Raw genomic sequence first — 27,413 nt, forward strand, 5'->3', positions numbered from 1 at the left:
TTACAGTTATTGTTTTGTCGTATATCAGCTCAATGTACTGTTGTAATGTATCGATCTGTGTGGATGGCAGGTCAGGCAAGATTTTCACTGTAGCTCAATACGTGATAAGAATAAACAAATTCCCCATTTTAGTTTTGTGGAAATATTAGATAGACTGAGCTTCTGCTTTGGAAGCACAGAAGGAAACTTAACACAACTGAGGAACACGAAGAAATAGAAAAGGCTTCAATCTCGTATTACGATCTGCGGTAACTAGGATCAGGTGACCAGTGGTGGGTCTCCCAGACCAATTATCAGAATCAGGTTTAATAGCACTGGCAGATGTCATGTAATTTGTTGTCTCTGCGGCAGCAATAGAACCTAATTCATAACAATAGATTTTAACCATTGTGATTTAAAATAAGAATATACATATTAAATAGTTAAATTATATAAGTAGTACAACATAAACATTTTAAGAATGTAATACTGTAAACTATTTTAATTGTGTGGAACTATTTGACTGAATGGGTTATTGCTTTGGAAATTCTGGAGTGAAGCTTAACGAAACTGTACTAAACTATAACTAAACTTATGAAAAGCTCAGATAAATACAAAAGGCTAAGTTCTCACATAAATGGGTCATATAGCCAGAAACATTGGCTGCTCTTCAGCAGGTAAAAACAGTGGAATGAGGCCTAATCCCAGGCCTCAGTCCAGTGGTTATGGTTTGAGGTCTGGGACGAGGTGAGAGAAAGCATTTGGCACGGACTAGAAGGGCCAAGATGGCCTGTTTCTGTGCTGTAATTGTTATGTGGTTATATGGAAACATGCTGAAAATATTGCAGAATAAATCATTGTCCACCCACAACGAGAGGACGTGATAGATCCGGATCTCACTGCCTTTTCTGAACGGGCGAAAGATGAAGCTACACGGACACGTAGAGCAGTGACTGGCAGATGCTGCAGATTTGTGGAAAAACGTGAACAGGAAACAGGATCAGGTGACGGGTGGAGGGTCTCCCATCTGATCCGGTGACTCTGCCCTTCGCCCCTCACACGCTGCCCGACCCATCCGCCGCATTTCCCACATTATTCCATATTTACACCAGATACATTTTTACTTCTTCCCTCCATATCTTCCCTGTCCCTTTCCCTCCACCCCAAGGTCACAGAGTCACAGGCTCGATTCCCATCCTGGTCCAACACACAATTCAGACCCAAACCGGAAATGTGCAGGTTTCATTTAAATCTGTCCATGTTTATAAACACTAATTTCTATTCACATTCCTCCAGCCTCACTGGACAGGAACACTGAAACATCAAGTGAGAAACAGAAGGAGGTGGCCATTCAGCCCCTCTAACCATCAACAAGATGATGGCTGCTCTCCCATCTCAGCCACATGTTTCTACCCAATCCTCATTTCCTCGATCCCACCGGTCTCCACACATCTGCCGGCCTCTGTTTTATGTGAGAACGATCACTGAGTCTTCACCGGCCTCTGTGGTGGGGATTTACAGACATTCACCACCCTTGGAGTGGAGATGTTTCCCCTCATCTCAGTCCCGGACAGTCCACCCCCTTTTTCAGAGACTGGGATCCCTGGTTCAGCCGGTAATGATGTTGTGCATTTCAATGTGTTCACCTCTCAGTCCTCGATTCTCTAAATGAAAGAGTTATCACATTTGATCTTTCTTCATATGATGACCCCACCACTCCAGGGATCAGTCTGGTGAATCTTCATTGCACTCTCCATAACAAATACTCTCCAACCTCTTTGTTAATCCTCTATGGAATTAATTTCCATCTTCTGCAGCCCCGTGTTGCCCCAACCACTCACCTCCCACCCCGTCACTATTTCCACCTTCCCACCTCCCCCTCACCTGGATCCACCTCTCACTCCCCAGCTCTTGCCCCATCCCCACCCCTCACCTCTTTTCTCGGACTATTTCCCGTCCACTCTCAGTCCAGAGGGAGGGTCTCGGCCCGAAATGATGACGGTCCATTTCCCTCCACAGATGCTGCCCGACCCACTGAGTTCCTCCGGCAGTTTGTTCTTTGGTCTGTGTGACCCGTGTTAGTGTGGGGAGCGGGATTTTACACCATATTCCCGGTACAGTCTCAACAAAACACAAATAATTGTCACTTTGCCCGAACCATTGGCCCCGCTTGCAGGGCAACAGTCTGCCGGTGTTTGCCCCCCAATGTGGTGAATCGCCACCACCGTGGGCTCAGACATTTCCACAGATGAGCCCCTCCTGTCCCCACCGGGACAAACATCCTGTCCGCCCCCTCTCTCCCCGTCTTCATCCTCTCCCTCCCCGGGGAACCGGCATCAAACCGACGGGCCGAGCGGTCTCCTCCTACCTCTCAGCGACACATCAGACTCCGGCCGCAGGAGACGCTTCACAAACGCCCCAACTTCCCTCGGAGGGAAATGGAAATAAATCAGAAAGCGGACATTTACTTTGACGGTTGTCCCGCCGTGACGGAAAGTTCGGGAGACGGAGTCATCGGGGGTAACGCCCTCTCGGCTGGTCCGCCTCCGCTATTGGTTGGAAGCAGTGATTGACATCGCTTCGGACCAATGGGAATAGCGCAGCGCGTGACTCCTCTGTTGACAGTGGTGGGGGAGGGGCTGGTCACGTGATTAGTAGCCCAGCCGTTAAACCGACCAAGCTCGAGCTCACCAGCGCGCGGGGCACAAAAGGCCCCGGATGATCGGTTGAGGTGAGAAGGGATCTCCGGGTTGGGGGTCTCACCGGGCGGCGTTTTCAACACCGACTTCGGGTAGTTGCTGTGACTCCGGACTCCGTGACCCGCAATCCCGGGACAGTCCTGCTCTCTTCCCTCTCTCTCAGCCCCACCATCCGTACACGGGCCCCGGGGAGCTTCCGGCTGATGAGGGAATGGGAACCGATGGGTCTCTCAGACAGAGCTGAGCTCCAGCTGTCTAAATGCAAGGATCGGGAACTCGGAGAAAGGGAACAAAATCTTTTACATCAGCTGTTGTGAAAATCACCTTTGTTCTGCCTCCAGTCACAAACAAGAGAAAATCTGCAGATGCTGGAAATCCGAGCAACACACACAAATTGCTGGAGGAACTCAGCATTAGATTCAAGATTCAAGAAACTTTATTGTCATTCTCACCGCACATCAGCTCTGCAGGGCAGAATGAGACAGCGTTTCACAGGGGCAGTGCAATCATAACATAACAAACACAACACTAAATAATAAACATAACAATAAATAGTAAAACACAACAGTCACATGTCAGTTAAAATCAGTGATAAATGTCCAGTGCAAGTGAAAAGTGTCCAAAGCAGAGTCAGGTGGAGCAGCTATTTAGCAGTCTGACTGGCTGTGGGAGGAAGCTGTTTAGTAGCCTTGTGCTTTTAGTTTTGATGCTCCTGTAACGTTTGCCTGATGGCAGAAGAACAAACAGTTCATGGAGAGGGTGTGAGGGGTCTTAATGATGTACCGTGTTTTCTGGAGGCATTGCCCCTGAAAGAGGTCTTGGACAGAAGGTAGGGAGACCCCAATAACCTTCTCTGCTCCCCTAACCACCCTCTGCAAGGCAGTACTCTTTTCCATAGATGCTGCCTGGCCTGCTGAGTTCCTCCAAAATTTTGTGTGTGTTGCTGGTTCCACCTCCTACTGTTCTGGACTTTCTACCCGGGACGACATGTTTTGACCCATTCTCTCTGGGTACATAATGATATCAAACACCTTTGCCCTGGGCAGCAAGTAGCTTTCACATCACAAATGTGCCAGACTCCAATGAGACAGACTACTGCCCTTCCCTCCATATTCATTGGCATTGCCATCACTGAGTTCACCACCGTCAGTCACCTGGGGGAGGGTTCAGGGGAAATATTTATGTACAATACAGAAACTGGTGTTACCTGTGTGTATTGTGGCGATGCAAAAGTTGCTGGAGAATTTGCAAGTGGGAAGGAGTGTTATTTAGAAATCTGACATTTTAAGTGTCATTTAGCAAGCAAACCACATATGGACGGTGTGCAAAAGCTCTGGCGAGAAAATCCTTCATTACCTGTTACAGGCCTGCAACATAGGTTGTGTGAGAGTGCAGATGAACTTAAACCCAGAAGAGATCAAAGTTCTTATAGACAGTGATTTGATAGCTGTTAAAATGAATACCTCTCTATATAAAATTCACTGTGCACATGTGGAAAAATTGCATAATACAAGCTTTATGTGCACACTGGTCATTACAAATTTGAGGGGAGATTGGTGGGAAGGTATGGACACCTCTAGTGTCCCTGCTGCCCTCATGTACAAGATGTACAAGATTGAGGAGGGATCTGATTGAAACGTATATAATCCTAAAGGGATTGGACAGGCTAGATGCAGGAAGATTATTCCCGATGTTGGGGAAGTCCAGAACGAGGGGTCACAGTTTGAGGATAAAGGGGAAGCCTTTTAGGACTGAGATTAGGAAAAACTTCTTCACACAGAGAGTGGTGAATCTGTGGAATTCTCTGCCACAGGAAACTGTTGAGGCCAGTTCATTGGCTATATTTAAGAGGGAGTTGGATATGGCCCTTGTGGCTACGGGGATCAGGGGGTATGGAGGGAAGGCTGGTGCAGGGTTCTGAGTTGGATGATCAGCCATGATCATACTGAATGGCGGTGCAGGCTCGAAGCGCCGAATGGCTACTCCTGCACCTATTTTGTATGTTTCTATGTGCATCCAGCTACAGCTTGTAACCCTGCACTTTAAGGAGTTGAAACTTGAAATGGATGAATTCTGGATCATCCAGGAGTTGGAGGGGGTGATAGATATGACATGAAGAGAGGTGAGTTACACCCAAGGTGCAGGACACAGGAAACTGGGTGAGAGTCAGGAAGGGGAATGAGGTTAAATAGCCATCGCAGAGTACTCTTGTGTCCATCCCACACAACAACAGGTGGAACCACTTTACCTGGCAGAGAAAAGTCAAAGGGGTGATAGGGGATTTGTTAGTTAGGGGAACAAAACAAGAGGGGTCTAACATCCTAGTGGTAAGGCTTGCTCGTGCTAGTGTTGGGGGGAGGGATGATGTGGTTAAAATAAGTTGTAGGGGAAATGGGAGCCAGAATGACAGAACATATAGTGGAGAGGGTGAATTGAATGGAATTGACTTTATTACATACATCTTTCATATACATGAGGAGTAGAAATCTTTACATCTCCATCTAAATGTGCAAAGTGTAATTCATAGTAATTTATAACAGATAGTTTATACATAGGACAGTCAATATAACATAGTTTACAATTGTATCAGCATGAATTAATCAGTCTGATGGCCTGGTGGAAGATGATGTCCCAGAGCCTGTTGGTCCTTTTGCTGTGGTACCATTTCCTGGATGGTAGCAGCAGGAACAGTTTGTGGTTGTGGTGAATTAGGTCCCCAATATCCTTTGGCCCCTTTTCACACACCTGTCTCTGTAAATGTCCTGAATAGTGGGAAGTTCCCATCTACAGATGCGCTGGGCTGTCCGCACCACTCTCTGCAGGTTCCTGTGATTAAGGGAAGTACAGTTCCCATACCAGGCAGTGATGCAGCTGGTCAGGATGCTCTCAATTGTGTCCCTGTAGAAAGACCTTTGGATTTTGGGCCCCATCCCCAACTTCTTCAACCATCTGAGGTGAAAGAGGTGCTGTTGTGCTCTTTTCACAACACAGCCGGTATGTACAGACCATGTACATGAAAGATGGCAAATGGAGTTTAATGCTGGTAAGTGTGAGGTGCTACATTTTGGTAGGACTAATCAAAATAGGACATACATGGTAAATGGTAGGGCATTGAAGAATGCAGTAGAACAGAGGGATCTAGGAGTAATGGTGCATCATTCCCTGAAGGTGGAATCTCATGTGGATAGGGTGGTGAAGAAAGCTTTTGGTGTGCTGGCCTTTATAAATCAGAACATTGAGTATAGGAGTTGGGATGTAATATTAAAATTGTACAAGGCATTGGTAAGGCCAGATTTGGAGTATTGTGTACAGTTCTGGTCACCGAGTTACAGGAAAGATGTCAACAAAATAGAGAGAGTACAGAGGAGATGTACTAGAATGTTACCTGGGTTTCAGCACCTCAGTTACAGAGAAAGGTTGAACAAGTCGTGTCTTTATTTTTTGGAGCGTAGAAGGTTGAGGGGGGACTTGACAGAGGCATTTAAAATTATGAGGGGGATAGATAGAGTTGACGTGTATAGCTTTTTCCATTGAGAGTAGGTGAGATTCAAACAAGACATGAGTTGAGAGTTAGGGGGCAGAAGTTTAGGGGTAACATGAGAGGAACTTCTTTACTCAGAGAGTGGTAGCTGTGTGGAATGAGCTTCCAGCAGAAGTGGTTGAGGCAGGCTCGATATTGTCATTTAAAGTAAAATTGGATAGCTATATGGACAGGAAAGGAGTGGAGGGTTATGGGCTGAGTGCAGGTTGGTGGGACTAGGTGAGAGTAAGCATTCAGCACGGATTAGAAGGGCCAAGATGGCCTGTTTCCATGCTGTAATTGTTATATGGTTACATGTGAGATCCTTGGTGATGTTTATACTGAGGTACTTAAAGCTGTTCACCTTCTTAACCCCCAGATCCATTGATGTCAATAGGGGTTAGCCTGTCTCCATTCCTCCTGCCGTCCACAATCAGCTCTTTTGTTTTTGTGACAAAGAGGGAGAGTTTGTTTTCTTGACACCAGTCAGATGTTGTTCAGACCTCAGACAGAGTCAGCAATCAAATGGTTGAGCATGGGGCGATGAATGTGCTGAGCTGTGTATATCACAATGCAAGAAATATCGTAGGAAAGCCAGATGAGCTCAGGACAGGGAATTATGAAGTTGTATCCATTGTTGGGACTTGGTTGCATCCAACAGTCTGAGGGATTTAGAGGAATAGATTTGTAGAGAGATTGCACCATGCCAGGATACAAATGTTGTTCCAGTAAGTGATTTTAACTTTCCATATATTGACTGGGACTCCCATACTGTAAAAGGACTAGATGGGGTAGAGTTTGTCAAATGTGCCCTTAATCAGTAATTAGAATTTCTGACGTAGAAGTGTGCAATAAGCTGTTAGGAAATGATCCAGGGCTGGTGACAGAAATTAGTGATCATAATGCCGTGAGATTCAAAGTAAATATGGAAAAAGAGAGGTCTGGACCACGGGTTGAGATTCTAAATTGGAGAAAGGTCAATTTTGATGGTATGAGAAAGGCTCTGACAAGTGTGGTTTGGGACAGGCTGCTTTCTGGCAAAAGAGTACTTGGTAAGTGGGAGGCCTTCAGAAGTGAAATTTTGAGGGTGTAGAGTTTGTATGTGCCTGCCAAAATAAAAGTTGTAAAGTTACAGGTGCAGGGAACCTTGCTTTTCAAGAAATATTGAGGCCCGGGATATTTTGTTCCTCTAAATGCCTCAGACTGTTGGGTACTACCAAGACCCATTAATGACTACAATATCATGATTCCATGCCCTGAGCTCATTTGACTTTATTTTAGTTGTCTGCTGTTGGTTTCTGAAAGTTTCCCAATAGTTTTTGGGTAAGTTATTGGAATGTATGTGCAGGAACCGGATATATACTGTAAGTATTTGGATAGGTGTGGACTGATAACGGATAGACAGCATGGTTTTGTGCACGGTAGGTCATGTCTAACCAATCTTATAGAGTCTCTGGAGGAAGTTATCAGGAAAGTGGATGAAGGCAAGGCAGTGGATGTTGTCTACATGGACTTTAGCAAGGCACTTGACAAAGTCTCATATGGGAGGTTGGTCAAGAAGGTTCAGTCACTCAGCATTCAAGATGAGATAGTAAATTGGATGAGACACTGGCTTTGGGAGAAGCCAGAGTGTGGTAGCACATGGTTGCCTCTCTGACTAGAAGCCTGTGACTAGTGGTGTGTCATGGGGATCAGTGCTGGATCTGTTGTTGTTTGTCATTTATATCAGTAATCTGGATGATAGTGTGGTTAACTGGATCAGCAAATTTGAGAATGACACCAAGATTGGTGGTGTAGTGGACAGCGAGGAAGACTATCATGACTTGCAGTGCGATCTGGACCAGCTGGGAAAATGGTTTGAGAAGCGGAAAATTGAATTTAATGCAGACAAGTGTGAGTTGTTCCACTTTGGTATGACCTACCAGGGCAGGTTTTTCACCGTGACTGGTCGGGCACGGAGGAGTGTTGTAGAAGAAAGGGACCTGGGAATACAAGTCCTTAGTTCACAGAAAGTGGTGTCACAGTAAGATAGAGACGGAAAGCAGGATTTCAGTCCATTGGCCTTCGTGAACTAAAGTAATGACAACAATAAATGGATGTTATGTTGAGTTGTATAAGACATTGGTGAGGCCTAATTTGAAGTATTGTGTGCAGTTTTGGTCACCTACTTACAGGAAAGATGTAAAAGATGTTGAAAGAGTTGTGAGAAAATTCACAAGGATGTTACCAGGTCTGGAGGACTTGGGTTATAAGGAAAAATTGAACAGGTCAGGAATTTATTCCTTGGAATGTGGAATACTGAGGGGCGATTTGTTTGTGATAGAGGAGCATAGACAGGGTAAAAGCAAGCTGGCTTTTACCACTGAGATGGGGTAGGACTACAACTAGAGGACATGGGTTAAGGGTGAAAGGTGAAACGTTAAGGGGAACATGAGGGGAAACTTCTTCACACAGACGGTCATCCGGGTGTGGAATGAGCAGCCAGCACAAGTGGTGCATGCGAGCTCAATTTCAACATTTAAGAGGTTTGCACAGGTACCTGGATGGTAGGGGTATGGAAGTGGGTGGTTTAAATAGTTCAGCACAAACCCAGATGGCCCAAAGGGCCTGTTTCTGTGCTGTAATTTTCTGTGACTGTGACAAGAACCTGAAATAATACAAAAATTCACTCTAAGTCCTTTTCATAGCTGTGTGGACCAACCATTCATCTCAGCAGGAATTTTTTATATGGCGTTAAAACTGTGGCACTTCAAGTTAATAATACATAAAAGAAAATCCTTGCTGCACGTCAAGAAAGACAATTTGCGTGAGACTGTTTCAGTTACTGTGGGGCCAGGCACCCATGCTGCTCAGCAGGACCAGGGAATAATAACAATGGAGAGAGTCAAACTGAGCCAAGTCACAGATTGGAGACGGCAGAAATGCCCCATTCTGATAGAGACAGGAAGAGCATCAGGGAATTGATGGTCATTCCAGATACCAGCACTGTGACCAGTCAGAAGATGATTTCTCTGTCGAACTTGGGTTGAACCTCACTGTAACAGTGTGATACCAGATCAAATCTTGGCAACTCAAGTAATCTCATCCGAAATGTCCTACACCCACTGATGGATTTTGATGATCTTTTCACAGGTTAAAAATAAGAAGGAATTTGTCTCAAGGAATCGCAAACACAACACGCCAGTTTTGCTGTCTCTGTCTAGATATTTAAGAAGTGGAGCAAGGGATTCATTCGACCATCCTTCCTGCTCAGACTGTGGGGAGGGATTCACTCGGTCATCTCAATTGAAGGTACATCAGCAAGTTCACACTGGGCAAGGTCACTCATCTATTCAGTGTGTGAGAAAGGATTCTGTCGGTCTTCCCACCTGTGGACACACCAGTCAGTTCACACCGGGCAGAGGCCGGTCATCTGCTGAATTTGTGGGGAAGGATTTACTCGGTCATCTGAACAAATGGCACACCAGCAAGTTCACACCAGGGAGCGGCCGTTCACCTGTTCAGTCTGTGGGAAAGGATTCACTTTGTCATCTCACCTACTGACACACCAGCAAGTTCACACTGGGAAGAAGCCATTCACCTGCTCAGAGTGTGGGAAGAGATTCACTCAGTCATCTGACCTACAGAGGCACCATCGAGTTCACACTGGGGAGAGGCCGTTCGCTTGCTCAGACTGTGGGAAGAGATTCACTGAGTCATCCAACCTACTGGTACATCAGCGAGTTCACACTGGAGAGAAGCCATTTACCTGCTCAGTCTGCGGGAAGGGATTCACTCAGTCATCCAACCTGCAGAGTCATCAGCGAGTTCACACTGGGGAGAAGCCGTTCACCTGCTCAGTCTGTGGGAAGGGATTCACACTGTCATCCACCCTGCAGAGTCATCAGCGAGTTCACACTGGGGAGAAGCCGTTCACCTGCTCAGACTGCGGGAAGGGATTCACTCGGTCATCCCACCTACAGAGTCATCAGCAAGTTCACACAGGGGAGAAGCCGTTCACCTGCTCAGTCTGTGGGAAGAGATTCACTCAGTCATCCCAACTACTGGCACACCAGTCAGTTCACACTGGGGAGTGGCCATTCACCTGCTCAGTCTGTGAGAAGAGATTCACTTGGTCTTCCGACCTACAGAGTCATCAGCGAGTTCACACTGGGGAGAAGCCATTCACCTGCTCAGAATGTGGGAAGAGATTCGCTCGATCATCCACCCTACAGAGACACCAGCGAGTTCACACTGGGGAGAAGCCGTTCACCTGCTCAGAATGTGGGAAAGGATTCACTCAGTCATCCAACCTACAGAGTCATCAGCGAGTTCACACTGGGGAGAAGCCGTTCACCTGCTCAGTCTGTGGGAAGAGATTCACTCAGTCATCCAAGCTACTAGCACACCAGTCAGTTCACAATGGGGAGTGGCCATTGTTATGAATCCCTAGGGTTTGTTTGCTGTGGACTGTCATTCTGAGAGAGAAAGAGAGAGATTAAGAAGGTGAATCAGTCTGACTTGCATCTTGTTTACATCGCTCACAGCTTGTTTAGTTTTAATCAAGGACACAGACACTCAGAGTCAGACGGAGATGAAGGAGGAAAAATGGAAGGATTGAAACAAGGGAATTAGTGGCCAAGGGTCACTGTTTAGAACTTTCCTATGCCCACAAGTGTGGGTTAATTATCAATTCAGTGTATATCGAATGTGTGGTTGTCACCTCGTTTGATCTATAGGAGTGGATCGGATTTGGGGTATCCTGTGAAGACCACTTATGTGTTAACCCTTGCCTGGGTGTGGTGTGGTAATTCACTTGAAGACGATACCCCTTGTGACAAGTCACTTTCGGTGATAATTTGTATGTGGACTTGGAACAACGACGGATAAAACCTACAGCGACTGTTCTCTCGTTTTACCACGGTGGAAACTGTGGAATTCAACGTTATTGCCTTCTCTCGACATTTACTCTGGATTACAAATATCTCTCTCTCCTCAACTATTCTGTGGTTGTACTGAACTTTCATACTTTACCATCTCAAGACTCCAAGCCTTGTTTCCCCTGAGCTCAATAGTTTGGGAGTTATATTTACCCACATGAATACACATAACACTGTTAACTTTTGTTTATCTTGCTTAAGTTACTATATTGTTAGTAGGTACTAATAAAGATAATGGATTTAACATCAAAAACAGACTCTAGGTGTAGTCTATTGCTGCTGACTCATTTCTAAAGCGTTACGGTTCATAACAAAATTGGGGCCTGCATCCGGGATAGGAACAGATTTGGAGGCATATTGATTAATTATCGATTTCATTGGGGAAATCCCTTTTGATATATTTGTGTGTGGAAATTCAGCAGCAATGGATGTTGATAGATGTCTGGAAGCGCCAACCTCTGAGGCACTAAAGGACATCAGAAGGATTGAGTTGTTGAGTATTGCAAAAAGGTTAAAACTTGCTAAGGTGAAATTGACAATGAGAAGGGCACAGATGCAGAAGATCATAACTGAGCATTACGTATCTAAGGGTGTGTTTAACGTGGAGGAGTTGGAGGTGTTTCCTGAAAGTAAACCTAGTGAGCTTGAGCTCCAGTACAAGTTAGACAAAATAAAGATGGAGGCTGTGGAAAGGCAGAGGCAGGTTGAGGCTAGAGAGGCAGGAAAACGGAGAGAAGAGGTGGAAAAACAGAGAAGAGGCAGAAAAACAGGGAGGAAGCAGAAAGACAGTGGCTGTTCGAGCTGGAAAAGATAGAGAGATTGCAGCAAAAGGGTCTCGCGTTAGACTCTGGTGATAAGTTTGAGGCCAGTCGTGAAGATAAATTGGTACCCCCATTTGACGAGGCAGAGGTTGATAAATACTTACAGCATTTTGAGAAGGTTGCTCAGAGTTTAAAATGGTAAAAAGAGGATTAGCTCATTATCTTACAAAGTGTAATTAAGGGAAAGGCTCAGCAAGCCTATTCTGCTTTCACAGTTGTTGAAGCAGCTGATTATGACATAGTGAAACAGGCTGTACTCAAAGCTTACGAGTTGGTCCCAGAAGCATACAGGCAAAAGTTTAGAAATTTGAGGAAACCTGTGAACCAGACCTATATGGAATTTGCTTAAGAGAAGTTTGTGTGTTTTGACCGCTGGTGCATATATAAAAATGTAAATGATAATTTTAACAGCTGGAAAAAGTTGGTTTTAATTGAAGAATTCAAAATGTTCGTCCCTGGTGACATAGAGATCTAATTAGATGAAAAGGACACTGCCACTTTGCAGGAGTCTGCTAGATTAGCAGATGAGTTTGCTTTAACCCACAAGGTTATGTTTACCCTGACTCAGGAGAGTTTCCAAAAGAGTAGCAGGGATAACCAGAAATTAAAGCTGGGACTAGTGACAAGAGTAAGGATGAAGGGAAGCAGTTGAAGGAGAAATATTCTGGTCTCTCTTGTTACTATTGTAAGAAAGCTGGTCATATGATGGCTAATTGTTCTGTCCTGAAGAAGAAAAAAGAAAAGGAGGCAGTCCCACATGCCTGTGATCAGTATGTTGAAGCACCTATAAACCCACAGGGTTCTGAACATTCTGTTGCGGCTCAGTTAAGGACTGAGAGGTCTAACCAAGTTAAGAAGGGATTCAAGCAACACACATCAAAGTTGCTGGTGAATGCAGCAGGCCGGGCAGCATCTCTAGGAAGAGGTACTGTCGACGTTTCAGGCCGAGACCCTTCGTCAGGACTAACTGAAAGAAGAGCTATTAAGAGATTTGAAAGTTGGAGGGGGAGGGGGAGATCCAAAATGATAGGAGAAGACAGGAGGGGGAGGGATGGAGCCAAGAGCTGGACAGGTGATTGGCAAAGGGGATATGAGAGGATCATGGGACAGGAGGTCCGGGGAGAAAGACAAGGGGGGGGTGTGAACCAGAGGATGGGCAAGGGGTATATAGTCAGAGGGACAGAGGGAGAAAAAGGATAGAGAGAGAAAGAATGTGTGTATATAAATAAATAACGGATGGGGTACGAGGAGGAGGTGGGGCATTAGTGGAAGTCGATGTTCATGCCATCAGGTTGGAGGCTACCCAGACGGAATATAAGGTGTTGTTCCTCCAACTTGAGTGTGGCTTCATCTTTACAGTAGAGGAGGCCATGGATAGACATGTCAGAATGGGAATGGGATGTGGAATTAAAATGTGTGGCCACTGGGAGATCCTGCTTTCTCTGGCGGACAGAGCGTAGGGGTTCAGCAAAGCGGTCTCCCAGTCTGCGTCGGGTCTCGCCAATATATAGAAGGCCACATCGGGAGCACTGGACGCAGTATATCACCCCAGCCGACTCACAGGTGAAGTGTCGCCTCACCTGGAAGGACTGTTTGGGGCCATGAATGGTGGTGAGGGAGGAAGTGTAAGGGCATGTGTAGCACTTGTTCTGCTTACACGGATAAGTGCCAGGAGGGAGATCAGTAGGGAGGGATGGGGGAGGACGACTGGACAAAGGAGTCGCTTAGGGAGCGATCCTTGCGGAAAGCGGGGGGGGCGGGTGTGGGGAAGATGTGCTTAGTGGTGGGATCCGGTTGGAGGTGGCGGAAGTTATGGAGAATATCCAATATCCGGGCCCCGGGGAGCTTCCGGCTGATGAGGGAATGGGAACCGATGGGTCTCTCAAACAGAGCTGAGCTCCAGCTGTCTAAATGCAAGGATCGGGAACTCGGAGAAAGGGAACAAAATCTTTTACATCAGCTGTTGTGAAAATCACCTTTGTTCTGCCTCCAGTCACAAACAAGAGAAAATCTGCAGATGCTGGAAATCCGAGCAACACACACAAATTGCTGGAGGAACTCAGCATTAGTACTCTTTTCCATAGATGCTGCCTGGCCTGCTGAGTTCCTCCAGCATTTTGTGTCTGTTGCTTGTTCTACCTCCTCTTGTTCTGGACTTTCTACCCGTGAGAACATGTTTTGTCCTATTCTCTCTGGGTACATAATGATATCAAACACCTTTGTCCTGGGCAACAAGTAGCTTTCACATCACAAATGTGCCAGACTCCAATGAGACAGACTACTGCCCTTCCCTTCATATTCATTGGCATTGCCATCACTGAGTTCACCACCGTCAGTCACCTGGGGGAGGGTTCAGGGGAAATATTTATGTACAATACAGAAACTGGTGTTACCTGTGTGTATTGTGGTGATGCAAAAGTTGCTGGAGAATTTGTAAGTGGGAGGAAGTGGAGTGATATTTGGAATTCTGACTTTTTAAAGTGTCATTTAGCAAGCAAATCAGGTATGGACAATGTGCAAAAGTTCTGGTGAAAAAATCCTTCATTAACGGTTTCAGGCCTGCTACATAGGTTGTGTGAGAGTGCAGATGAACTCGATCAAACCCAGAGGAGATCAAAGTTCTTACTGACAGTGATATGCCAGCTGTTAAAATAAATACCTCTCTATATAAAATTCACTGTGCACATGTTGTCACCGGGTAAAAAAATGTACAGTACAAGATTTATGTGCACACTGGTCATGACAAATTAGAGGGGATATTGGTGGGAAGGTGGGGAGACCTCCAGTGTCCCTGATGCCCTCACATACAAGATGTGCATCCAGCTGCAGCTTGTAACCCTGCACTTTACAGATTGGGAACTTGAAATGGATGAATTTTGGATCAGCTGGGAGTCGGAGGGGGTGATAGATATGACATGAAGAGAGGTGAGTTACACCCAAGGTGCAGGACACAGCAAACTGGGTGAGAGTCAGGAAGGGGAATGAGGTTAAATAGCCATTGCAGAGTACTCTTTTGTCCATCCCACACAACAACAGGTGGAACCACTTTAGAAACATTTTGGGGGAATTACCTGGCAGAGGAAAGTCAAACGGGTGATAGGGGATTCGTTAGTTAGAGGAACAGAACAAGAGGGGACCAATATCCTAGTGATAAGGCTCGCTAGTGCTAGAGTTGGGGGAGTGGGGTGATGTGGTTAAAATAAGTTGTAGGGGGAATGGGAGCCAGAATGACAGAACAGATAGTGGAGAGGCTGAATTGAATTGAATTGACTTAATGACATACATCCTTCATATACATGAGGAGTAGAAATCTTTACGTTACGTCTCCATCTAAATGTGCAATGTGTAATTTATAGTAAATTATAATAAATAGTTTGTACATAGGACAGTCAATATAACATAGTTATGCAATTGTATCAGCATGAATTAATCAGTCTGATGGCCAGGTAGAAGATGATGTCCTGTTGGTCCTTTTGCTGTGGTACCATTTCCTGGATGGTAGCAGCAGGAACAGCTTGGGGTTGTGGTGAATTGCATCCCTAATATCCTTTGGGCCCTTTTTACACACCTGTCTCTGTAAATGTCCTGAATAGTGGGAAGTTCACATCTACAGATGTGCTGGGCTGTCTGCACCACTCTCTGCAGGTTCCTGCGATTAAGGGAAGTACAGTTCCCATACCAGGCAGTGATGCAGCCGGTCAGGATGCTCCCAATTGTGTCCCTGTAGAAAGTTCTTAGGATTTGGCACCCCATCCCAAACTTCTTCAACCATCTGAGGTGAAAGAGGTGCTGTTGTGCTTTTTTCATGACACAGCTGGTATGTACAGACCATGTGAGATCCTCGGTGATGTTTATGCCAAGAAACTTAAAGCTGTTCACCCTCTCAACCCCAGATCCACTGATGTCAATAGGGGTTAGCCTGTCTCCATTCCTCCTGTCGTCCACAATCAGCTCCTTTGTTTTTGTGACAATGAGGGAGAGTTTGTTTTCTTGACACCAGTCAGATGTTGTTTAGACCTCAGATAGAGTCAACAACCAAATGGTTGAGCATGGTGCAATGAATGTGCTGAGCTGTGTATATCACAATGCAAGAAGCATCGTAGGATAGTCAGATGAGCTCAGGACAGGGAATTATGATATAGTAGCCATTATTGGGACTTGGTTGCACCCAACAGTCTGAGGGATTTAGAGGAACAAATTTGTAGAGAGATTGCAGACCATACCAAGAAACAAAGGTTGATTCAGTGAATGATTTTAACTTTCCATAGATTGATTAGGACTCCCATACTGTAAAAGGACTAGATGGGGTAGAATTTGTCAAATATGTCCTTAATCAGTTCGTAGAATTCCCAACATAGAAGTGTGCAATAAGCTGTTAGGAAATGATCCAGGGCTGGTGACAGAAATTAGTGATCATAATGCCATGAGATTCAAAGTAAATATGGAAAAAGAATGGTCTGAACCGCGGGTTGAGATTCTAAATTGGAGAAAGGTCAATCTTGATGGTATCAGACAGGATCTGGCAAGTGTGGTTTGGGACAGGCGTTTTCTGACAAAGGAGTACTTGGTAAGTGGGAGGCCTTCAGACGTGAAATTTTGAGGGTGTCTAGTTTGTATGTGCCTGCCAAAATAAAAGTTGAAAGGTAACTGGTGCAGGGAACCTCAGTTTTCAAGAGATATTGAGGCCCCAGATATTTTGTTCCTCCAAATGCCTCAGACTGTTGGGTGCTACCAAGACTCATTAATGACTACAATATCATAATTCCACCCCCGAGCTCATCCGACTTTTTTTTTGTTGTCTTCTGTTGGTTTCTGAAAGCTTCCCAATAGTTTTTGCTCTTCTGTTTGCCCTCTCTTTGGCTTTTATGTTGGCTTTGTCTTCTCATTTCATCCACAGTTGTGTCCTCCTGCCTTTCCAATGCTTCCACTTCTTTGGGATGTATTGATCGCTCAGCTCCCGAATTGCTCCCAGAAACTCCAGCCATTGCTGCTCCGTTGTCACTCCTACCTTTTCCTTCCAAACAAGTTTGACCAGCTTCTCTGTCATAGAAACATGGAGAAGTTCAGTACAGATACAGGTTATTTAGCCCATCTAGTCAATACTGAAAAAACACTTAGGCTGTCTAATGCAACTACCTGCACCGGGACCATCGCCCTCCATACCCCCACCATCCAGGCTCCCAAACAAACTTCTTCTAAATAGTGAAACTGAGCTCATATTCTTCACTTGTGCTGACATCTCATTCCACACTCTCATGACCATTTCAGGAAAGAGCTTTTCCAAATGTTCCCGTAAAATTTTTACCTTCCCCATTTACCCATGACCTCTGGTTGTCATCCCACCCAACCTCAGTGGAAAAAGCTGCTTGTATTTACCCTATCTATACCCTCATAATTTTGTATACAGTATTTCTGGCAAATCCTCAAAGCAATGTATAATTTCCTTGTTCATGTTTAGAGCCTTTTTTGGTGTATAAGATGATGAGGGGCATTAATCGTGTGGATAGCCAGAGGTTTATTCCCAGGGCTGAAATGGCTAACACGAGGGGGCATAGTTTTAAGGTGCTTGGAAATAGATACCGAGGGGATGTCAGGGGTAAGTTTTTTACCCAGAGAGTGGTGGGTGCGTGGAATGCACTGCCGGCTATTTGTGTGAGAGTGTTTCAGTTACTGTGGGGACAGGAACCCATGCAGCTCAGTGGGAACAGGGAATAATACCAATGGAGAGAGTCAAACTGAGCCAGGTCACAGATTGGAGATGGCAGAAATGCCCCATTCTTATAGAGACAAGAAGAGCATCAGAGAGTTTGATGGTCATTACAGATACCAGCACTGTGCCCAGTTAGAAGGTGATTTCTCTCTCTAACTTGGGTTGAACCTCACTGTAACGGTGTGATGCCAGATCACACCTTGGCAACTCAAGTGATCTCATCTGAAATGTTGTCCTTCATTCATTGATCGATTTTGTAAATCTTTTTACAGATTAAAAACAACAAGGAATTTGTCTACGGGAATCTCGAACACAACACACCAGTTTTGCTGTCTTCGTCCAGATATTTAAGAAGTGGGGCAAGGGATTCACTCGATCATCCTTCCTGCTCAGACTCTGGGGAAGGACTCACTCGGTTATCTGACCGACTGGTATTCCTGTCATTTTACACAGGGGAACCCATTCATCTGATCAGACAATGGGAATGGATTCAGTGGGTCATTTCAACTGAAGGTACATCAGCAAGTTCACACTGGGACAAGGCCATTCACCTGTTCTGTGTGTGAGAAGGGATTCAGTTGGTATTCCCACCTGTGGACACACCAGTCAGTACTCACTGGGCAGAGGCTGATCATCTGCTGAATTTGTGGGGAAGAATTCACACGGTCATCTGACCTAATGGGTCACCAGCGAGTTCACACCGGGGAGCGGCCGTTCACCTGCTCAGATTGTGGGAAGGGATTCACTCAGGCATCTAAACTGAAGGTACATCAGAGAGTTCACACTGGAGAGAGGCCATTCACCTGCTCAGACTGCGGGAAGGGATTCACTCAGTCATCCCACCTACAAGCACACCGGTCAGTTCACACTGGAGAGCGGCCATTCACCTGCTCAGACTGTGGGAAAGGATTCACTAATTCATCCGATCTACTGGTGCACAAGTCAGTTCACACCGGGGAGTGGCCGTTCACCTGCTCAGACTGTGGGAAGGGAGTCACTTGCTCATCCCAACTAAAGATACATCAGAGACTTCACACTGGAGAGAGGCCGTTCACCTGCTCAGACTGTGGGAAAGGATTCACTCGGTCATCCGACCTACTGGTACACAAGTCACTTCACACAGGGGAGAGGCCGTTCACCTGCTCAGACTGTGGGAAAGGATTCACTCGGTTATCTAAACTGAAGGTGCATCAGAGAGTTCACAATGGAGAGAGGCCGTTCGCCTGCTCAGACTGCGGGAAGGGATTCAATCGATCATCCCAAATGCAAGCACACCAGTCAGTTCACACTGGAGAGAGGCCGTTCACCTGCTCAGACTGTGGGAAGGGATTCACATCGTCATCTCAACTGAAGGTACATCAGCAATTTCACACTGGGCTGAGGCCGTTCACCTGCTCAGACTGTGGGAAGGGATTCACTCGATCATCCCACCTACAAGCACACCGGTCAGTTCACACCGGGGAGTGGCCGTTCACTTGCTCAGACTGTGGGAAGGGAGTCACTTCCTCATCCCAACTAAAGGTACATCAGAGAGTTCACACTGGAGAGAGGCCGTTCACCTGCTCAGACTGTGCTAAAGGATTCACTCGGTCATCCGACCTAATGGCACACCAGCGAGTTCACACCGGGGAGCGGCCGTTCACCTGCTTGGACTGTGGGAAGGGATTCACTCGGTTATCTATACTGAAGGTACATCAGAGAGTTCACACTGGAGAGAGGCCATTCATCTGCTCAGACTGAAGGGAAGTGATTCAGTTGGTCATCCCAACTGAAGGTACATCAGAGAGTTCACACTGGAGAGAGACTACTCACCTGCTCAGACTTTGGGAAGAGATTCTCTTAGCCAAATCAATCAAATGTGCATCGCTGAGTTCATACTGGGGAGAGGCCGTTCACCTGCTGTGAATGTGGTAAGCGATTCACTCAGTCATCTAACCTTATGTAACTCTTGCTTCAGCTAGCAGATTAATATAGGGGGTGATAGTCCCCCAGCCCGGCCAAACTTAAGAAATCTCATTTGGGTGGATGCTGCTCGATATGTCCCCTTTTACGAATCAGTACCCCAAAATAACAAATGGTACACAATATGTGATTAAACAATTGAGCTTTATAATTCTTACTTTGACTATAGGGTTAGTAAAGAAAACAAAAAAAAAGGAGAAAGGCCCCTCTCTCTCCATTCACATCTTCTCAACTCTCCCTGGCAAAAGACCATGAAAATCTCTGTTCCAGACTCACAAGAAAGAACATTTCTGTCATTGGTGTTACTTTGCTCATGGATATCTTGTGACTGTCTTGTGAGTATGATGTAATGGTTTTTGTTTTTTTTTGGAGGTCACCGGATGTAATTTTCCTGCCGATGTGAGGTCACATGATGACCTGTTCTGAACAGGTATATAAGAGGGAGACTCTGGTGACGCAGTTAGTTTTCCAGCTAGAACGTTAGCTGGAGACTCCGTTCTGTTGTGTATTTGCTTATGACGCTGTTTCATTTTTCAAACGGAGGTTTACGTTCTGTTGTAAGGTACTAAAGTGCTGGACTTGTAATTTACCCAATTTCTGCCAGATTTGTTGATGTACCTTTTCAGTCGTATTGGAGAGTGAAGACTTTATCGAAGTACAGGATCTGAAAGATTAAGAAAAGTTGGTATCGATTGGCAGTTTAATAAAGGATTGACCTTATTGAGTCTTCATTGAAGAAGTAGCGACCTGCATCAAAGATAACTGCTGCCAAAAGAGCAAGGTAGTTCATGTAGGATTTGCTCGCCAGAAGAAAGGTCAGTTGCTTTAAGCCGTCTATTTCCTTCGTTGTGAATCCTTTGGACAGAACCTGCAGGAAAGTCGCATCTATGAAGAAAATCCTTCTCCAGAGAAGTCTCTCCCAATTGACTGTATAAATCTCTTGGATTTTTGAATTTACCATTTTCAGAACTGTGTTTGAATTTATCGCTTTAAGAACTGTTTTCGCATTTATCGTTTTAAGAAATAGTACCGAGTGGCGGTTTGTTGAAGGGCCATGTAGCAGTTTACTTCCGGTTAAGGTTTTCATTCTTTCCCCAGTGTTTATCGATATTTACTAAATGTTTGGTTGTTTGGATATAATCTGCCTCAATTGACATTCATTAGTGCGGTTACGTAACATTGGATAGCACCGCAATCTAAAACCCTGTTATCTCTATTCATAACCTAAACATTGCTGCTGCACTGAAACTGTTACTTCAGCAGTGAAACATTACAGAGAGGCCATTAAATGAGTGGTGAAACCTTACAGTGTGATACACTTGTGGCAGACTGCTGGGTTCACACTGGCAGAAAGTTTCAATAAGCTGCATGCTGGATATTTGTCCATCACCGTTGCTGAATGCAATTTCGAGAGTGTCTGTCGGTGCTGAACTCTGCAATTATTGCTGCCGCTCACCACACCCAGTTCTGCACCCTGGTCACTGGGCATGGGAGGAGTTTCTTCTGCTGCACATTCACCTCTAATGGGACTGGAGATTAATATTCCTGTATCTGAGACAAATAAATCAGTTCTATTTTAAACTCTGTCTCCATTACTTAGTGAATTTATAACACAACTAGTGTACAGGAGAGAGTCAACTCAGGCCGGCTGGACCCTGCCAGTAATTCTGTTCCACGACAGGCCTTTTAAATCCTCCCCTGTTGTTCATCTCTCACTCTCCCTGTGGTGATGGGTTTCCCTTGAATTCTCTGCAGACTGAAGAAGTGGAGCTGACTGCAGTTCTGTCTGGGATGCTCTTCGCCCCTCTAATCTCTGTGCTGAGAAGCATGACATTGGTAGTTAACCTCCTTAATCACGACTCATTTCCACGTTATGGGTCATTTTCCCTGCTTCTGAAGGGTTGTTGAAAACACCACTGTCCTCTAAAGACTGAAAGCAGAATGGGAAACCATTAGTTGGATGCTCAATGAAGCAGGGTCAGAAACCAGAGGCGGGTCTGCACAGGGCAGAGTTTGGGGCTCTGGACGATGGTCGGGGTAAGAACGTATGATGAGGAGAAGGGAATCAGCAGTGGGGTGTGGCGACGAATGACAGAGTAGCAACATTTGGAAGCTGATTGACAGAAAATATTTCGATTGTGTGACTGATGACACAAACAACACCATTGGTGAGGTGCTCCACTGGTCGAGGAACGTGTGTGTTGGGAATGTTTTTTTCTATTGCGGGGGTTGTTCCTGCTTGTTTATCCTGTAATATTATATCCCCATGGTTATTATGGATTGTCCTATCTGAAATAATGTGTTGATTATCAAATAATTTGTAAGATTTTGACTCCAAAACTGGATCAGGCTTGAATTTATGGTGCCTTTATGAAGTGATGGAGGGCATTCATGAGTTTGCATTTTAAAGCACGATTTTGGTCAATGATACTTTCCACTTGATTGTACCTTCATAAGTAATCAAACTGAGTTAAACTGCTGCAGGATCCTGGAATATGTTGGATTGTGTCTGGTTTTTCTTGGCATTTCATGTAATTTTGATTTTTTTTTGCCTTTTGTTAACCACCTTGTCCTGTATTTCTGAAAGGAACCCCTCTGTTTCTGGGAAGAGGTCTCCAACTCTCAGTCAGGTGCTCGATGCTTCCTTGTCACCATCTCATCTGCTCAGATCACTGGGATGTCTCCCATGGAGGGTCATACTCATTCCACTGTTAATGTTTTCTTCCATAGTGATGATTCTTTTTTCTGAATGGGCCTCTCATTTAAGTTTTCTGGTATTTCTTATCACAATTGCAGATACACACAGGGAGTGCTGAATCCAGTTCAGTTTTGATGAAAATGTTTACCTAGAAGTTTTATCTGATCGTTGTGTTTTTTTTCCATGTGTGTTATTTCTCTCCCTCCTTCTGTCCAAGGTAGTGTTAATCCAAGTGGGTTTAAGTGTAAATATGCTTTTCTAAATTTCTTATTTACGTTTGTAAATTTTATGGATTGAAATGGGACTAAGATATTTTTATTAAAAGGAAGTCAATGTCCTTTTTGATGAAAGTGTTTACTGCCTTTGTTGTATTTGTTAGCTATTGATCTCTGTTTGGCAGGTTTTTTTTTAAGCCTTGAACTAAATTTTGTCAAAGGTTTTCCCTATTTCATACTACTTTCTATTGTCTTTGCTTGTTGACATTCCAGATACATGGGTATCAAGAGTCCCAAAGAGGGGTCTTGGCCTGAAATGTTGATTCCCATCCCATCAGATGCTGCCTGACAAGCTGAGCTCTTCCAGTACTTTGTGTGTAGTTCTCTAGACTTCTAGCATCTGCAGGTCCTCTTGTTTCCCAGATACTTATATGTTTCTTGAAATAACAAGCCAGTAGTGGGGTTGTGTGGCTCTGTTGGTAAAATATTAAATAAAATCATTAGAAAGAGGTGGCATGGGGTTGGAAGGTGTAGAATCTGTGGGTAGAATTAAGGAAGAGCAAATGTAAAAAAAAAAAAATCCCTGATGGGAATTGTGTAGAGACCCCCAAACAGCAGTAAGTCTGTGGTCCACAAATGACAATGGGAGATAGAAAGTGCCTGCCAAAAGGGCAATCTTACAATCGTCATGGGGGATTATCATGCAGCTGATTAGGAAAATTAGGATGGTGTTGGTCTCAATAGGAGGAATTCCTAAAATGCCAACAAGATGTTTTTTTTGGAGCAGCTCGTGGTTGAACCCACTTGGGGATCTGCTAATCTAGATTGGGTGTTGTAATGAACCGGAATTAGTTAGGTCGCTTATGTTCAAAGAACCCTCAGTGGAGAGTGATCTTAATATGATAAAATTCACCCTGACAATAGAGAAGGAGAAGCTAAAGTCACAGGTGGAATAAAGAGAATTTGAGAGGCATGAGAGTAGAATTGGTCAAAATTGATTTGAAAAGAACACAGGCAGGGATGAAAACAGGACAGTGACGGCCGGAAGCAATTCGGAAGGCGCAGGATATGCACGTCACAAAGAGGAAGTTTTATTCCAATGGTCAGGTGACAAAACCGTGGCTGATACGAGAAATCAAAGACAATATAAAAACCGAAGAGAGGGCATATTGCAAAAAAATACTCGGAAGTTAGAGCATTGGGAAGCTTTTAAAAATCAAAAGAATGCAACTAAAATAATTAAGAAGGAAATGATGGAATACATAGGTGAGCTAGCCAATAATATTAAAGAGGATACCAAATGTTTTTTTCAGGTACGTTTACTGTAAAAGAGGAGGAAGTGGATATCAAACCACTGAAGAATGATGTTGTAGAGGTAGTAATGGGGTGGGGGTGCAAGGTGATGGCAGATGATCTGAATAAGTATTGTATATCACTCTTATCTGTCGAAGACACTGACGAGGATATGTAATTCCCAGATATCAGTGGTCAGAATGTGTAAAGTTAGGTTACTTGAGAGAAGGTTCTTGGGAAACAGAGATGGTCTGAAGGTGAATAGGTCACGTGGACCAGATGGTGTACACCTCAGAGATCTGAAAGCGGTGGCTGAAGAGATGTGGAGGCATTAGCAATGATCTTTCGAGAATCATTAAGGAAATTATATCCTAAGATGTTTTTTTTCCTTCACTAGTCCCCCTCTCCTAGTTACACCGATCACCTACCACTTCTTCCACCCCTTTCACTCCCACAATTCTTCCTCTGACGTCTCATCTTTTTTTTTCCCCAGTCCTGATGAAGCGTCCCATCCCGAAACATCGCCTGTTTACTATTTCCCATATATGCTGCCTGGCCTCCTAGGTTCCTCAAGCATTGTGTGTATGTGTTGCTTGGATTTCCATCATCCACGGATTTTCTCCTGGGTTTGATAAAAGTAAAAGTGGGTCATATAATATAGCAAGAAAATGGGAAGTTAGAGGATTGAAAAGCTTTTACATAACCAACAGGAGACAACTAGAAAAAACACACAGGGGAGACAAGGTGAAAAATTGAGGCAAGTGAGCCAATAATATCAAGTATCAAAAGTTTTTCAGACATATAAAGAGTAAATGGGAGGCAAGAGTTGATATTGTACCGTTGGAAGATGATACTGGCGAGTTAGTAACAGAACAAAGAAACAGCGGCTGAATGTAGTAAGTATTTTGTGTCAATCTTCACTGTGTAAGACACTAGCAGTATAAGACCATAAGCAGAATTAGGCCATTCAGCCCCATCGAGTCTGCTCCGCCGTTCTATCATGGCTGATCCCGGTTCTCACTCAACCCCATGCACCTTCCTCCTCGGCATATCCTATAATGCCCTGACTAATAGGCAAACTATTAGCTTCTGCCTGAAATTTACTCACAGATGTGGCCCCCACTGCCGTCTGTGTCAGGGAATTCCACAGATTCACTGCTCTCTGACTAAGTAAAATCCTCCTTAACTACTTGTATAGGTAAGCGTATGATGTATGAAAATTGGCACGGCAAGGAAATGGTTAACAATTACAAATCTGTGGGTCTGTTATGTTGTTGGGCAGATTGACTCTTGATACTAGATAAGGGGAGAACGATATATGTGACTCTGGTCTACCGATCATATGCCTCAGAGCAAACTAAAAGTGCTGATTTGTTTAAAAGTAATTAATCACCTTGTCTCTAAAGAATGTTTTTCTTAACATTGTTTGTTTGTAAGATTAATAGGATGTATTGTCCCTGAAGGAGGCAAAGGCCGGTTGTTGCATGTCACCCGACCATCGACTGGAGGGGGGGAGGGGATGGCGATACAGGTATAAAGGTGGGAAAGTCCGTTCTTGGGCCGACCACTCGCCTGGGCTCCAGCTTCGGGCCGAGCAGCCGAACCGGCGCCAAGGACCTCCACCCCAGCCAGTCCACGGTCGATCGCCTGCCTCAGGGACCACGCAGGCGTTGCTAAGTATACTCGGAGGTGTAGACTACCAGGGGTTGCTTAAGTTAGCCCTACCTGTTTGTGGTGTAGGTAGTGTACAATAAAAAAGCATTTCTCACAACTCTCTATTTTCTTCTCTGTATTAACAATAAAGCGAGTACTCGGAGGAACTACTGAGTCTGGGTTCATTTGTTCAAGCGAAACCAAATAGTCGCAGCATCCACCCGTCACGGTTATTCTTATTGGGTATCAGTTCTGTGAAACAATTGGCGGCGTGGCAGCAGGATACGTGGATTGCCGAAAATGTTTCGCTGGAACAAAGAGGTTGTCCCGGAACAATATCGCATACCTGGCAATGAACACGCTGGTAAAATCTGCAGAGCCAGAGTGTCGAGGTCCGAAATGAAGATCTGGGATCCGCCAACCACCAATACGAACCTTGGTTGATGATCTGACCATCACTACGGAGTCAGTGCCTGGTGCTAGGTGGATTCTGAAGGGGGTGGAAAGGGTGATGAGGTGGGCAAGGATGTCCTTTAAGCCTGCAAAATCAGGATCTGTAGTGCTGAAGAAGGGGGAGAGCACAGGAGAGATTTCTCTATTGAGGACATTCCAGCCCCTACCATCACAGAGAACCCTGTTAAAAGTCTTGGGAAGAGGTTTGATGCAACACTCAGAGATAAGGCGGCAATAAGAAATACCTGTGGGGAGCTTGAACAATGGCTGCAAGAGGTTGACAGGACTGGCCTTCCAGGGTGGTTTAAGACATGGATCTACCAGCACGGTGTACGACCCAGAATCCTCTGGCCACTGCTTCTCTATGAGTTTCCAATTCCCACTGTTGCTGAATTAGAGAGGGTCGTCAGCCGGTTCCTGCGAAGATGGCTGGGTTTACCAAGGAACATCAGCAACATCGCTCTGTACGGGAGTAACTGCAAACCGAGGCTCCTCCTGAAATCCTTCGAGGAGGAGTTCAAGGTTTTGCGAGCAAGAGAGGTGCTGCAGTTTCGGGAATCTTCAGATCCACAGGTTGCCGGAGCAAGAGTGGCGGTGAGAACTGGAAGAGAGTGGAGAGCGGAAGCTGCGGTGGGAGAAGCTGAGGCGCGACTGCGTCACAAAGTGCTGGTGGGGGCGGTCGCCAAGGGAAGAGTTGGACTCGGAAGCCTTGAAGTCCCCCATTTTGACAAAGTACAAGGGAAAGAGCAACGAGAACTGCTTCAGAATGAAGTAAGGGCAGCTGTAGAGGAGGAGAGGACCAGCAGAGCGGTGGCAATGAAACAGCAAGGAGCCTGGACCAAATGGGAGCAGGTGATCGAGCGAAAGATCACGTGGAATGATCTCTGGAAGGTGGATTCACACCGCATCAGGTTCCTTATCCAGGCTGTTTATGCCGTCCTTCCTAGTCCGTCCAACCTGCACTGCTGGGGCCTTGCAGAATGACCAGCTTGCCCCCTCTGTGAGAAGACCGGTACGCTAGAGCACATTCTGAGCTGCTGCCCCAGAGCTCTTGCTGATGGCCGTTATCGGTGGCGCCATGACTTGGTCCTCCGGACAAATCAGGGGATCGAACATCTGCTGGAAAAAAAGTCTGGTCAAGAATACCATCTGCTGTGTCAAAGAGGGGGAAAGACCAACAGAGCACCAGAAAGCAAGCGGGTTGCTCTTCACTGCGCAGGACTGGAGCTAAAGGCAGACCTGGGAAAACAGCTGTAGTTTCCTCCCCACATCACAGAGACTACACTGCGGTAACACTGTGTTGTGGTCCGACTCATTGAAGCACGTCCCTATGCTGGAGCTTACCGTGCCGCGGGAAGAACGCATGGAGGGGGTCTACGAGCAGAAAAGAGCCAAGTATGAAGATCTGAAGAACAACTTGCAGAGAAGAGGCTGGAGAGCAGAGTGCTGGCCCGTGGAGGTCGGGTGTCGTGGATTTGCAGGCCTGTCGCT

At 45.4% G+C, this 27,413-nt stretch overlaps 2 protein-coding genes across 2 annotated transcripts; both read left to right on the forward strand.

The window, feature by feature from the left end:
* Window positions 1-2,638: 2,638 nt before the first annotated feature.
* On the forward strand, window positions 2,639-22,678 carry LOC140208399 (uncharacterized). The gene is made up of 2 exons (XM_072277064.1): window positions 2,639-2,710; window positions 17,921-22,678. Exon 2 carries the CDS (start codon window positions 18,327-18,329, stop codon window positions 19,386-19,388), a length of 1,062 nt encoding a protein of 353 aa, XP_072133165.1. The 5' UTR covers window positions 2,639-2,710; window positions 17,921-18,326; the 3' UTR covers window positions 19,389-22,678.
* LOC140208401 (uncharacterized) lies at window positions 5,664-11,463 on the forward strand. Its single transcript, XM_072277068.1, has 2 exons — window positions 5,664-5,721; window positions 9,331-11,463. Exon 2 carries the CDS (start codon window positions 9,654-9,656, stop codon window positions 10,620-10,622), a length of 969 nt encoding a protein of 322 aa, XP_072133169.1. The 5' UTR covers window positions 5,664-5,721; window positions 9,331-9,653; the 3' UTR covers window positions 10,623-11,463.
* Window positions 22,679-27,413: the final 4,735 nt, after the last annotated feature.

This window comes from Mobula birostris, chromosome 13 (genome assembly GCF_030028105.1).
Source record: "Mobula birostris isolate sMobBir1 chromosome 13, sMobBir1.hap1, whole genome shotgun sequence".
Lineage (NCBI taxonomy): Eukaryota > Metazoa > Chordata > Chondrichthyes > Myliobatiformes > Myliobatidae > Mobula > Mobula birostris.